At 56.9% G+C, this 14,289-nt stretch overlaps 1 protein-coding gene across 1 annotated transcript in view; it reads left to right on the plus strand.

Moving 5' to 3' along the window:
* The window catches only part of CACNA1E (calcium voltage-gated channel subunit alpha1 E), a 122,023-nt gene that overhangs the window by 19,376 nt on the left and 88,358 nt on the right, over positions 1-14,289 (plus strand). Inside the window, exons 2-4 of the mRNA XM_019471144.1 lie at positions 276-542; positions 8,841-8,946; positions 9,607-9,746. Coding sequence (XP_019326689.1) covers positions 276-542; positions 8,841-8,946; positions 9,607-9,746 — 513 coding nt within the window. The remainder of the gene's footprint in view (positions 1-275; positions 543-8,840; positions 8,947-9,606; positions 9,747-14,289) is intronic.

Here is a 14,289-nt window from a genome sequence, read left to right on the forward strand (position 1 = left end):
GGGGGGGGGGGGGGGGGTGGGGGGGCCGGAGGCAGCTGGTTGCCCACCATGCTGCGCCGGAGGCGCTGAGCTGGTGCCGCGCGTTGCCACCTCTCCTTCTCCACACGGGTCCCTGCTCCCCTGGAGGGATGGTGTAGAGACGGAGCTGAGCATCACCCGGAGAGGAGGAGGGGGCTGTGGTTGGCACTGTGCCCCGCAAACCCCCTCCCTCTTCTCCCCCCCCACCCCGCTGCCTCAGTGGTGCTGCTTTGGCTCACCTGTGTGTTTTCTTCCAGGATGGCTCGCTTTGGGGAGGCGGTGGCCGGCAGGCTGGGCTCCGGAGACGGGGGGTCCGACCAGAACCGGAGCCGGCAAGGACCTCCTGCTCCTGCGGGAGGGACCCCGGGAGCCTTCAAGCAAACCAAAGCGCAGAGAGCCCGGACTATGGCTCTGTACAACCCCATCCCCGTCCGGCAGAACTGCTTCACCGTCAACAGATCGCTCTTCCTCTTTGGGGAAGAGAACATAGTCAGGAAATATGCTAAGAAGCTCATCGACTGGCCATATCCTTTCTGCGCCCCCCCGTGAGCCCCCCCCTTGCTCCCTGGATTTGCCTTGGTGGCCGCCCAGGACACGTGTGTGTGGTACTAGCCGGCAGGTAAGCGCCTGCCTTCTGCTCTGCTTTGGCTTGTGGAGAGGGGTGCCCTGTCCCCTGGGGATGCTCTCCTCGCCCTGTTGCTACTTCCCCTCCTGTGCTCTGCTTGGTGCCTGGTGGCGAGCTGAGCCCCTTCTGCCCACAGGGACCCCCCCGGCCCCTCCTCAGGCTTGGATTTGGAAGGCCCCCATGCTGGCAAGGGGGGTGTCTCTGATCATGGTTTAACCCTGCATGCTTTAGGGTGCCTTGCGTGCATGTGGCTGGGGGGGCATTGCGGCCTTTCCTCTGTGCCTCGACATCTTGCTGGAGTTTTGTCACCCCACCTGGAGCCACCCATCCTATTGGGGATGGGCCCCCAGGAGCCTGCTGGGTGGAGGCTTTGTCCCCTCCTGTACCTGCCAGCGTGTGCCACCTCTGCTGCTGATCACACCTGGCAGGGCATGGCCATCTGCGCCCTGCAGCCCCCAGCTCCCCACGGCAGCTCTGGGAACTGGCTGCCCCCTCCCTGCGGCAGAAGGGAAGATGCTGAAAACCTCTGGCTGTGCCCCATGGCCCCTTGGGGGTCTGGCGCAGGGGACCGCGGTTTATCCCAGGGACGCCCCTCCTAGGGCTTGGTGGAGAGCGCAGATCTCCCTGCTCCTTCCCCTGCTCCTCCATCCCTTCATACAACTCTGCGTGCTTCTCTCCCCTCCCACCCTCCCTGCAGGTGCCCCCGGGTGCCCTGGCTAGTGCCCAGCACCGCAGCACGCAGCTACCCATCAGCCTGGGCTTGGTGGTCTGCTGCCTCCCGAGACCCCTCCTGGGCTTTGCCCCCCACTGAGGACCAGAGCCTGAAAACTTCAGTGTGGCCATGCTTTGGCTTTAGGACCCTCCCTGTGCTGTTTTCTGCAGTGGTGATTACATGCAGCTCTTGCTGCTGCTGCTTTCTTTCCTTGCAACTTGTTGGTTAACTTGCTGGCTTCTCCAGCGGGCGTGGGAGAGCTTGCCCCGGTGCCAAATAGCAATGCCTTGGTCTGGTGCAACAGGTACCTTGGGGAAACCCCCTGGTGAGATGCAGGGATGCAGGACAGGTCACCAACCCTGCTGAGCAACACCCTTTGCAGCTCCCATATGTCAGGTCAAGCCTCTGCCAGGCAGGAGCTGGTCCTGGCTGGGGAGCTGCAAAGCCCCCAGGCTTGGGGGGGGTGACCTGGGGGTGAAGGGGCAGCTCAGGGGGGCTGAATTCCCCATGGCATCCCTAAATCTGTCCCTGCTGGCAGCACCCCCTGGGTGGGCGGCTGCAGGAGCATCAGTGCTGTAACCAGGATGGGGACGTGGCAGCTCAGCTCAGAGCCCTGCAGGGCAGCGGCCAGGCTGGCCTGCCTGCTTTTCCAGAATATGCCAAATTCCTGTGCTTTTTCAGCACGGTGTGGGAGGGCTATTGCCCCTTCGGCTTTCATTTAAAGCAAGAAGGAGCTGGGGTGCTGCCGCTGGCCCGACGTGGGCCAGGGTCCCGTGCTGGTGTGGCGCAATGTCTCATCTCCAGGCAGCCGCTGTCTCCTAGAGACTAGAGCTTCACCACCACGCGGTAAAAACTCCCTAGCATTATTCTTTCCTGGAATTTACAATGCATGAGGGAGATGGGCTCATTTTATACTTTTTTCCAGAATTAAGTGACTTATCCCCATGTGAGTGCTGGGAATGGGTGTGCTCCAGGTGTGGGAGCTGAGCATCCCTGGCCATCCCCCGCCTAGCTGTCCTCTCTTTCCAAGAAACTCATCCACCCCAGAGCTCCTCTGCACTGCTTGAGCTCTCGAGGGCTTGGGGATGGACAAGGCTTTTTGGTGATGAGCTTGGTGATGTTGGCCAGGCAAGTTGTTCCCATCCTTGTAGTTGTAGCCTGGCACACGCAGCTGGTGCCTTTCGGTAGGGCCAGGGAAAAAGTGTGAGCATCTCAGCTACCTGGCCTGCAGCCCATGGCATCGCTCCTGGGCGAGGGTGGTTTGGGGAGGTGAGTGTTGGATTTCAGCCACAGTCAATGACAGCTGCTGGCCTCAGGAGGGAGATGGACTGGTCCCGGCACTGCGGGTCAGAGCAGGCACAGCACTAGGGAAAGCCAAGGGGGCTGGGGTGGAGTGCGGGAAGGGGTGGAGGCTCTTCTTCATCCAGCTCCAGTTGACTAGGTAATAGGGCTAAAAATAACTGGTGATTCAGGCCTGTATATCTGCTGGGTAACTGTATAATTATAACCAGCAGCCTCTGCAGTTTGGCTTCCCAGTGTAAATAGGGATGATGCATGGAGGGGAAGGAGGAGAAATACGAGCAACTGGGATTGGGATGCTGCTCTGTGGGGAGATGAGTCTTTGCCGCTGGAAAGCCCAGTGCGTTACCTCCACTGGAGCTGCTCTTTTTACTGGTCCTGCTCAAAACATGAGGCAGCTGCTGGTTTGGCTGTAGGAACATCTACTCCTTTGGAAACAAAACCTCGTCCTTCCTGCTCTCCTTCTGCTGATGGCCAGGCCTTTAGCCCTGATTTCATTTGTTTGGCTGCCTGGAAAGCTGCAATTCAGTTAGCACATGAGATGGGCTGCAGCTCATCTATATCTGTTCGGTTCTTCATCCACTTAATCACATTTGACCTGGATAAGATCCCTCTCCTGCCCCAGAAAGGCCAGATGACATCGTGTGGCTCTGGCTCTGTCCCCAAGGACAGCCTCTGGCTGCAGGCGCACAACGTTCACTGTACCTGTCCCCCCAGTTTGGCAGGGGAGAGCGATGTCCATCAGTCAATCCTCTGGGGACCTTGCTGTTCCCTGCAGCGAGGGCTTTCTCCTATCTCAGCCCCTTTGAGGACCAAATCTGGTGTTGGGCTGGCCAAGAGCAGCTGGGGTGTCTGCAAAGCCGCAGTGCACATCCCTGGTCCAACACACACGGGGATTTTGCTCTGTGGGATGCACTCCCATGTATGCCTGAACCATTTTGCTCGTGATGACTCCCACTTTGACCCGTGCATCTCTGATGCTGTGTGGGCACTACCCCTCGGGAACCCTGGTAGTGTTATGCCACACCTGGGCAAGCATCTCCTGCACCTTTCCTTTTGCCCAGCCAAGATTTCGGCAGGTCTTGCATCCCCGCAGGAAGAGCTGCGCCATGTCATGCTGTCCTTGGGCAGCTCCCTCCTTGCGCTACCCAAGAACATCTCCCCCACCCCCCCCCCCCCCCCCCTTTCCTTCCACCCACCTCCCGCCATATTCTCGCCTTTGCCGCCTTCCAGCGCCGACTCATTCATCAGATTTTTAAAATGTTTTTTTTTGGGAGGGGCGAGTAGGTGTAATGGCAGGTCCATCTTTTTGACAGCCGGAGAGAGCGAGGCTGCCTGTCAGATGGTGAATTTAAACAGAGGCAGCTGTTGTCATGGTGATGCCAAGTTGCATCCTGTTGCTGTGGCAACCAAAGTTAAAAAACTGATGTTAAGGCAGGAAAATCACATGATGTGGTTCTTTTTTGTTTAAAAAAAAAAAAAAAAGAGGAGAGGATTGAGATTTGATTTCCAGTTCTTAAGTGCAGGGCGAGGTGGGGGAGAAGATGCTTCTCCACAGAGCTCTTTGCACGTGGCAGGCAGATGCCCTGCATCCCTACGGGAGTGGCAGCAGTGCGGGCAGCTCTGCCCCAACCGGCTCCTGGCTGCTACTGCCTTCGGTTTAGCCCCTGATGGAGACCAGACCACGACGTTTCGGAGTTGTAAGCAGTGACGTCTGTGGCCGCAGATACTGAGTGGAGTCTCCCCAGCTGAGGCATGTCTGTGCAGTGAGATTTAGGCAGGCTGAGCACCTTGCCTGGGTGCTCCCTGTGAGCTGCACAGAGACATGAGCACAGCCCTGAGCCCACGGTCGCTCTCCTGAGCCTATTTTGCTGCACGTAACAGGCACGCAGGAGCTGGCTCACGTCCAAAGCATGGCTGGAGGATTTGGGGTCTGTTGGCACCTTGTCCCTCTGGACATCACTTTTTGTCAACCCCAGCAAAGCATGGATGGTCTGGGAGTGCTGGGTGGCATGATGCAGGGATGGGGACAGCCACGAGGGGCCACAGCTCTACGACTGCTTGAGGGAACTGGATAGCCTTATCTGCTGGGGGAAGATCCCCTGTGTCTTCAGGGACAAGCCGGGGAGGTGCTGTGGGGCTGGAGAACCCCAGAGTTGAATTAGGACCACTCATGGTCTTAGCTTCATTTGGCATTTTGGGTTTCTCTTGGAAAACAGCCTTGGAGAGGAGGTGCTTGCTTTTCTGCTGGGGTATGGAGCTGAGAGGGGGGAGGTCGGGATGTTCTAGGGATGGGGATGTTGAAGAGGTGGGTGGGTCTTTCTGTCACGCCATGTCTGTGTGGGACAGGCAGCAGTGGTGGGGTTGGGACCAGCAAGATAAGTCCACAGATGTAGGAACTGAAGCTCCCTCTCATTGACACCTGGGGAGCAGGGAAAGCCTCTCAGTGCAGCAGGTCCTAGGGGAAGATGGGGGAGTGGTAGGAAATGGAGACTTAAGTTTCTAGGAGATGTTGGAGCTGGGCTGGGTGATGCAGGCAGGGTGAGGCGTTAAATCGTTCCTGCCCTTCTTGCTGGCCCTCTGAGGCAGACTTCCCCTCTGAGGTAGGCTTCAAGAGCCCTTTTGGAGATGTCCATGTGGTCTCACTCCTCTGGCTCTTCTGCTCCTTCCCCACCTGCCTGCCCAGGAGCGGGGAGAAGGCATGGTCACTGAAGTGGAGAGATGGAGGGGGCCTCTCCACAGCTCCCAGCCCTTGCCCGCATCCAGGGCGGGATTTATCTCGGACCCATCCTCTTGGGGAGGTTGCATCAATGTGCCATCAGCACCATAAATCCATCTTCAAGGCTTAGAGCTGGGCACACTCCCTGCGTTAGCGATATAGATGTTCTGGGTGGGCTGGTTTCGGCTCCTGGCTGGGGAGGAAGGAGAAGAGGAAGGTCACAGCTGGAAGCAAGGATCCACTGGTGGCTGGACATCTCCCTGGTTCTCCCTGCCAGCTCCTGCCAGACCCATCAAGGAGCTCCAGCTCCAGGCATGGGGTTAGCTCACAGTGCCTGCTCCAGGTGGGCTGGGGCATGGGTCGGGGTGGTGGTGGTGGTGTCCATGCGGCCTGGGGGCATCTTCCCCACCTCAAATGCACTGGGAGGGAAGTGTGGAGCTGCAGGTGTGGCATGCACTGGGATCGGCCAAGTTGCTAAGGAAACAATTCAACGGTGCAGGGGAGAGAGCATTGGGTAAAGGAGATAAATCAATAAGAAAACCTATTTTTATCGGCTCCCTAATGATCCTCCAGGAGAAGCCAGACGGAGGAGGAGGAGAAGGCTGGAGGGAGATGGGCTTTCATTACCGGGCTTGGAGGGAGGCAAGTGCTACTCTGCATTTTGGGTGGCTGGAAGGTCGTGTAATTAGACACCTAATGAGAGAGGAAACAAAGGAGTGCTAGAGCATCGTCTGGTGGGCTCCAGCCCCGAGCTGGGAGGATGCTTGCTTAGCAGAAGTGAAGTGCGTGGATAAAATTTCCCCTGGTTCAGCCAGATGTTCCTGCTGTCCCTTGGGGAGGGTTTTCTTACCCTTGGCCTCTCAAAACCTGGCACAGCTGGAGCTACAGGGGCTTGTTTCTGTGGGGTTGATGCCTTGCAGCTCTCACCCAGCTCCAGATGCGATAACCCATGCTTGGGTCCTCAGAAAACTGGGCCAGCAGGGTTTGGAGAGTCACTTTTGGTAGCGACCTCGTGCTTAGGTCACTACTTAGGGCAGCGATTGCCCTGTTTCCCTTAGACTTCATATCTGCTGTGTGCAGATGTGCCTAGTGCCTGGGGAGCTGGCTGCACCGCCCCACTAACATGCTGTTTTCTTTTAAGCCTGTGCTAATTGCTCGCAGACTTTCAGGAAAATGAAACAAAAAGACCCCAAATAGGCCAGTGGCTCGGGGCCAAGCGCCGTAGTCTGCATATCAGCTGAAGTGTGCGGCCAGAGAGGGGAAGCAGGGAAAGTATGTGGCTTTTGCAGGAGCCATGCAATGAAATCCTCACTTGTATTAAGCCTCAGAGGAAAACTTTTGGGGTCTGGCCTTCCCCCACCAAGCACAGGAAGCTGCTCGTGATTCGTGCTGGGCTGGCACAGAGGTCCGAGCCTGCAGCAGTGAGCTCTGCAGAGGTCTTCCTTTTGGTTTGCCTTTAACTTAGCAACCATTAATTTCACTGAGTGGCCTTTTAAATGCCTTGGCTGAATCTTTCCTGGCTCTTCTCCCTACTGGGCTAAATACATCCCAGCTCCTGCAGGCTCTCCTTGGCTGCTCCTCCTGGCCAGCTCTCCAGGGACCTGCTCGGATGCCCGGCCCCACTCCCAACTTGCCCGTGAGCCGCAGTGTGCACAGGGTCTCTGCTGCCAGGGTTGCTGCAGCCGGGGTCACTTCACGTTTTCCAGTTTTCCATGCTCGTGGCCAGCACTGGGATGTCTTCTCTTGCCCATAGGCTCAGGGCCACTGGTTTAAAGCATGTTGCTGTAGTCAGTGTCTTCGGCGGCCAAAAGGCAAGGTTGCAAAAGTGAAAATCGTCCCTTTTCCTGGGGGTGATGGCACGGGCATTTGGCACCTCCTGGCCTGAGCGGTGCGAACCTGAAGCTGCTGGGTCTGGAGAGGCCAGGTGTGGTGGGGAAGGGCTTAACTGGGGCGCTGCTCCCCGTGCCGGCTTGGTACAGCAGGAGCGTGGATGATTTCTTTATCAGCAAATCCATCCCAGGTGGGATCACATCCCTTTTCCACAGACATGAGCCTTGGGAAGGTGGCTGTTCCCTCCCAGGGGATATATAGCTGTGGGTTTTTGGCATGGAGGGAGCGGAGAAGGGGTGTGCTGCCTGCTGATGAGTCTTGCCTCATTTTGTTATTGAGGACAACAGGGCTTTTATTGCAAAGATGTGGTAAAGATGGATGGGAAGTCGGGAAGATGTGGCTGTCCTGTTGCTTGGAAGTGCTTTGTTTTCAGGGCTTGGCAGTGGACCAGGCAGGAGGAGGAAGCTCCACACCCCTGCCTCGCTCCTGGCAGCCCCTGTGAATCAAAAGGCAGGAGGGAGCTGAGTTTGGGGTGCTTTCCTGGGTGTCAGCATGCCTTTTCCTCTGCCTCCCCACTCACTCAGGTCCTCAGATCCCAGCATCTGCTGCCACTTGTCCTGGCGCGGGGTTGCTCCCGGAGAAGGGTGTGTAAGCTCTAGACATGGCTGTAGGATTTAGGATGCTCGTAAGGGTCCAACCAGATCCTGTTGATAAGGTGCCACTACCCCTTGGGGTCTTGCTGAAGTGTGGCCAAGCTGGGATGTCTCTGTGGGGAGTTTCAGCCCTGCCTGAACTGGAGCTCAGACCCAGGCATCATCAGTGTCTTGAGCTGCGAATGCTTAGCTGGTGCTCTGCAGCTCCCAGTGCTGCCTGGGCTCAACCTGACACCCACAGGGTGCTTGGCAAGGGACCCACGGTTCCCAGGGCATGTCCACCTTACCAACACGGGGCACAGGGTGGGCTGGTCTGGGTCGGGTCCCCAGGACCTGCCAGGGATGCCCTGTCCTGCTCATGCTGTGCATAGTCCCTCCCACAGGGATGCTTTAGGACCAGGGCTGCTGATAGCCCGTGACACCCCATCTCTTGCTGCTTCATGTTGGAAGGGAGAAGGCAAGCAGCACGGCCATGGTGTGCAGGGACATGCCAGCCCTGGCCATCAGCATGCCGTGCCAGGGAGAGCTTCCCTGACACAGCCAGGGACCACACCAAGCCCTTTTCCAGATGAAGCCCAACCTGGTCAGAGCCTAGTTGTCTACCTTCATACCTATGTCTGTCTTCTGGGCTCCCACCACAAGCAGCATCTCTCTCCCAAGAGAGTTCAGAGCCCAGCAAAGGCCACTGGTTAAATGTCCCATTGCCTTGGGAAAGAGGTGATGATGCTCAGCAGGTGTCCAGTGAGGAAGGTCCTGGGGACTCTCAGTTCCTGTCACACTTCCCGTTTCCAAACACCACCAAGGTGGGCTTCACCCACCTGCCCAGGAGCAGCAGGAGCTGAAAGCTGGGCTGTGAGTGTGCATGTTCCTGCGGGGAAAGTGGTGGTGGCAGCTAACGAGCAGGTGAAACGAGGCATGGGCAGGGGTGGGCTGGCAGGTTGGGGATGTCATCCACCTCTTCTCTGCTCCTTAACTCCCCTCCACTCCCTTCGAGTACATGATCCTGGCGACCATCATTGCCAACTGCATTGTGCTGGCTCTCGAGCAGCACCTCCCTGAGGATGACAAGACACCCATGTCACGGAGATTAGTAAGTACCCCGTGTCCATACGTCTCCGCCCCGTGGGTGAGCAGGGGGACCAGCTGAGGGGAGCCACTCCATCCTACCAGCCAATTTCTGGTGGTTTCAGGGTGGTAGGGCAGGAGGTTTCCTCCAGGACCAGCCCCTCCAGTCTTCCTGGGCTGCTGTCACATACTCCTCCTCCATGGAAAAGGTTCAGGAAGGTTTAAGCCCCTTAGTGTAGAGAAGGGGGACTGGGCAACTTGAGTGGGTCGTAGGTCGTAGTTTTTGTTTCCAAGGTTGATGCTGGCAGAGGAAGGGCTGGGAAAGCTCCCAAAGGGGAGGATGGGGCTGGGGAAGGTGGGATGGGATGTGAGTTGGGTCAATGTGGAATGGCTGGTGCTGTGTTTGCCCCGTCTCCATCTCCCCCTGAAAAGGTTCAGGAAGTTTAAGCCCCTTAAAAAGTGGTGTAGAGAAGGGGGACTGGGCAACTTGAGTGGGTCGTAGCCCCCACTTTTTGTTTCCAAGGTTGATGCTGGCAGAGGAAGGGCTGGGAAAGCTCCCAAAGGGGAGGATGGGGCTGGGGAAGGTGGGATGGGATGTGAGTTGGGTCAATGTGGAATGGCTGGTGCTGTGTTTGCCCCGTCTCCATCTCCCCCTCTCACCGTGTCACTGGTTCCCCTCCGGCAGGAGAAGACGGAGCCCTACTTCATCGGGATTTTCTGCTTTGAGGCTGGGATTAAGATCGTGGCTCTGGGGTTTGTTTTCCACAAGGGCTCGTACCTGCGCAATGGCTGGAATGTCATGGACTTCATCGTGGTCCTCAGTGGGTGAGTCAGGTGGCGCGGGGCCGTTGGTGGGTTTGGGCAGCTGGGCACGGGGGCTTGTCCTGGTGGAGACATGAGCTCCAGGATGCAGGGCAAGACCCTGGTTTGCTGTTGTCGGTGGTGTTTCTTCATCGCAATGAGGGAGGGGAGGATGGTTCCCTGCGCTGGAGGCTCCTGCATTGGCTTTGCTGTGGGCAGCTGACGGTGGGACAAGGTTTCCCATCGGGCAAGGAGGGCTGGTTCTGAGGGCATCGTGTCTAGCTTTCCTCAGCTGGTGGCCTGGTGTCTGTCATCCATCTGGGCATGGGGTGAGGTGGGGATGGGGTGGGAGTACGACCTGATGAGCAACTGGACATGGTTTGGGAGAGGTCTTGGTAAAAGCCTCCAAGGGGAGGGAGAGAATCTCTTCTCCTCTTGCCTTCCCAAGTGCTTTCCAGTCTTGGCCCGGTGCCGGGGGTTTGAGAACAAGGTCTGGGTGGGGCTGCATTCCCAGGTGATGCTTGTTCAGCATCCCAGCACGCAGTGGTGATGCTGGGGGTGGTAGTGCACAGAGCTTCGCGGGTGCTGGTTGTGTCACTGATGGTGTCATCTGCTGGGAACATGGCCCAGATTTGAGTCCTGCTTGCGGTGTGATGGGCTGTGCTGGTGACATAGGAACAAACAGGGGCATTTAGGCTTGTGCTAGCCAACGGTGACAACTGACTTGAGCAGAAGCCTCCCAGGGTGACCTCCCAGCACCTTGCTGTGTTGGAGGGCAGGTGGGTGCTTGCAGCCATCCAAGGGCCCCAGGGAAGTGGTGCCTGGATCGTGGCTGTTGCTTTTTGCATGCCGATGGAAACACCACATTCAGAGGAGCTGGTTTGATGCATACAAACAGATGGTGTCTGTGGATCTCTGAGCACTTCATGAGCTTTGCTGGGTGCAGAGCAGCTGCAGGGCTGGCTGGGAAACTGAGGCATGGGAGCCAGGTGAGATAGTAGGGGTCTCTCCCGAGTTGCTTGCTGTACAGTCCTGTCTCTTGGCTTGCAGTCTTCTCCTGAGTGGTGGCACCGTGTGGGACATGATACCTGTTTAGGTGTTTGGAGGAGGAAGGCGACGCTGAGCCTCGTACTGCCAGGGATGTGGTGATGGGTGCTGCTTGTTTGTCGTGAAGAGGTGCAAGTTGGGACTGTGCTCAAGAGAAGGCTTGAAGAGAACATGGTCGGGAACATTTTGACTCCCTTGGTCCAAGGCGGACCTGGACGACCTCGCTGGGGAGTGGGACTGTCTCTGCCTGTGAAGGCAGGGTGTCTCTGTGTGCTGGTGGTGGCGTGATGCTTCTCAGTGGGCAGCGAATGGGCTGCCTGTGGGTGGTGCAGCCATCACACAGGATGCTGCTGGCTCTTCTGCATCTGCAAAGTGACTCTCAGGGGAGGGCTCTGTGGCCAGGCAGGCTCGCTGCTGCGGGGAGAGCGGCCGGGCACAGCTCCTGGGCTAGGCAAAGGTGGTCACATCCCTGGTCACATCTCTGGGGGCAGTGTGGGACACGTGTCACCTCTGGTAGCAACAAGAGGGGATGTCTCGGCCTCACTGTGTGGCTGTGGTGCTGGGCTGAGTGTGCAGAAAGTGGCTGGGTGGTTGGGAAACGCCCATCGGCCGTCTCCTGGCCTGGGCATCCTTTGGGGCCTGGGCCAAGGGGAAGCACTGGGCTGTGCCGGGGGGGGGCGTTGCCGTGGACCTCTCCCTGCCCTCCCCACAGCTCCGGGCGAGCTGACTGTAGCCGATCTGGTGCTGAGTCAGCGCTCGGCAATTACTCACTCACAAAAGCCTCGCCAGCTCCTTTCAGTGCCGCGCCACGCCAGGCCCCGTGCCAGGGAATCAATTGTCCATGAAGGGCTGTTAGTGCTGTGCCAGCTGCCCTGCCGGGAGGTGCCCAGGTCCCCCTGACACTGCTGGTTATGGGACGCAGCCCTCTGGGGTCTGCTTCACCACCATCACCCCCCTTGTATCCTGAAGTTTGCTCCAGCAGGACGAAAGTGTCTCCAAGAAATGCCCGATTACCTGCCGGCTTTGCCCCAGTGGTGCCAGTGCCCGCTGGGATGGGCTCACTGGGCTTTCGGGGTGAATTCTGTTGTATGATGGGTGGAGGAGACAAGCTGCAGATTTTCATCCTGGACTGGTTTTGGGGAGGATCAGGTCACTGGGGGATCAGCTGGACCAGGTCATGGGCTCCTCTGTGCTGTTCAGCTCTTGCTTTTGCCGTGCGGTGCTGGCAAAGCTACTGTTCTTCAGCGCCGTGGTTACACCTCCCTTGCAAGCAACTCTTGCCTGTTTGATCTGCTGAATTATTGGCAAATTTCTTCAGTAAATAATCCTTGGCTGGCAAATGACTTGCAAACAGCTTGCGGGAGAGGGTTTGCACTTGGCGGTTCACTCTGCATTGGTTGCGTAAGGCGAGTGGTGGAGTCTGCACAGGGGATGTGTGCGGGCAACCGGCCGGTTCAGGGTCATCTTTGCAGACTAAAACTTTACACTTGATTAATATGTGAGTGTCTGGACAGAGACTATTGAGCTTGGGAGAATTAATAGTCGTTGGGATCTTGTCGCGACTTAGCAAGAGGCAGTGGCTGTGGTGGAGGGGATGTTGTGAGCATCAGAGGTGTAGGGTAGTGCTCGCCTCAGGATGTGCTGACCAGTTTGGGATGCTGATGCATCCCATGATGATGGACCAGAGATGATATCCACGTGAGCAGGACCCATCCTATCCCTGATGGACCCAGACAGACCCAGCATCACGCTTGCTGGCCCTTGTCCCTCCAAGGGTGACACAGGGTATTACTCTTCCTTTCTGGACTTATTTTTTGCCATATGTCCAATGGGAGAGGTGCTTAATGCAGGTGGTGATGCAGTGTTGGGGTTTCCATGAGCCATGGGATATCCTGGGCACACTCTCCCTGGTGTTAATTAGCCTAATGAGGGGCTGCTGCCGCGAATGGCCTCCTGGGACCCTGTGCAGGAATGGACGGCACTGTCTTGAGTTCAACTGGTGTTTTCTTCTTATGTCAATAAATCCAGATTTTTTCATCTCGGTGGAAATCAACGCCCACCTAAAACTCCCTGATGCTAAAGCTTCCACTGGGGAACTAATAGTCACATTTGTAAACCTGCTCTGTTTATAACCTGTGGTTTCCAAATCATCATCGCTGCCTGAAAAAAACAGCCTGTTCTCCCCCAGCTAAAAATATTTTTCTCTGAAAACGTGCATAAAATACTGGCAGAGCTGGGGAGGGGAACGTCTGTGTTTCCCCTGGGGCTTGGGGATGCTCGTCTTGCCCATGCGTGAACCAGACTTGGCTGGGTGCTGAAGCTGGACTCGTGACCTGCTCGATGCAGTGTGTCCTGGACCAAAAAGGGGAAAACTGCTCAGAAATGGTCAGAAGGGGCAGCGGGACCTTGGCGACCTCTTAATCTGTGGTTCCAAGAGGGACACATTGAAGGTCCTTCAGCCATCAGAAACTGGAGCATCAGCTCCCTGCTCCCCGGGTGCCGTTAGCGTAACAAATAGAGAATAGACCCTACACCAGCCCGCCTTGTCCTACACCTTATTTGAAGGAGCTCGTGGGAAAAGAAGGGTTAAACTCCCTCTGAAAATATCCAGGTGGGTGTGTGCTTCACACACTCCAATGCCTGAGCATCGTAGCACCACCACGGTGGCTTTTTTTATAGCAGTTGCAGCAGTAATACAATAACACCTTATGTGAAAGGTGAAGGGGTGGGGGAACACTTCTAACAACAGGAAAAAATCAAAATGGAAATCAAAAGGCCCTTGTTTGTGAAGTTGTGCTGCTCAGGAGCCGGGGAAGCAGCCGCTGAAAACCCAGGATAAATACATTGGGGTCACTAAAAGGAAGAGCTGGCATCAGGGTTTTTTGGAGGGTTTAATAACAGCTGCTACACCTGGATGCCTTTTGTGAAGCCCTTGGGCACCACAGTTTTCATTAAGGGATTTTGTGGAGTGGAGTGTGGCCAAGGGAAGGCAGGAATGAACGATTGCCGGCGGTGCCTGCTGTGCCCTTAGCAAACCCAGAGCCGACCGGAGGGGCACCAGCCCATGCCGGCGGAGGAAAGCCCAGCTCTCCAAGCCCTGACAGCTGGCCTGAAAACCAAAGTCCTCTCCCTGCAAAGGCAAGTGGCAGTTGTGAGCCCAGCCTCTCCCTCTGGCCTCCCGGTGAAATCCTGCGCACACCTATGCCCTGATTTTCAGCCGTGGCTGGGGTGAAGCAGGAGAGAGCAGTTCCTAGGAGGCTGCTTCCCTCTGTGCTGCCAGGTTGCAACGTGAGCATGGGGATAAGGAGGGCAGGTTGGCTTATTGCTTACTGTGGTGCTGCCTGGATTTTGGGATGACTGTCCTGGAAAATACCCAGTGCCCTTTTTGCAGTTCCCCTGAGCTCCCCCATGGCAGAGGTGAGGATGCTTTGCCCTCTGGTATTTTAGTGCACCTTGTGCAACCCAAGTTCCGTGTGTCTTAGCTGGTCTTTTTGGTCTTGGAGATCCAGAGATGGGGGGG

Source organism: Aptenodytes forsteri, unplaced genomic scaffold, assembly GCF_000699145.1.
Source record: "Aptenodytes forsteri isolate BGI_AS27 unplaced genomic scaffold, ASM69914v1 Scaffold289, whole genome shotgun sequence".
NCBI lineage: Eukaryota > Metazoa > Chordata > Aves > Sphenisciformes > Spheniscidae > Aptenodytes > Aptenodytes forsteri.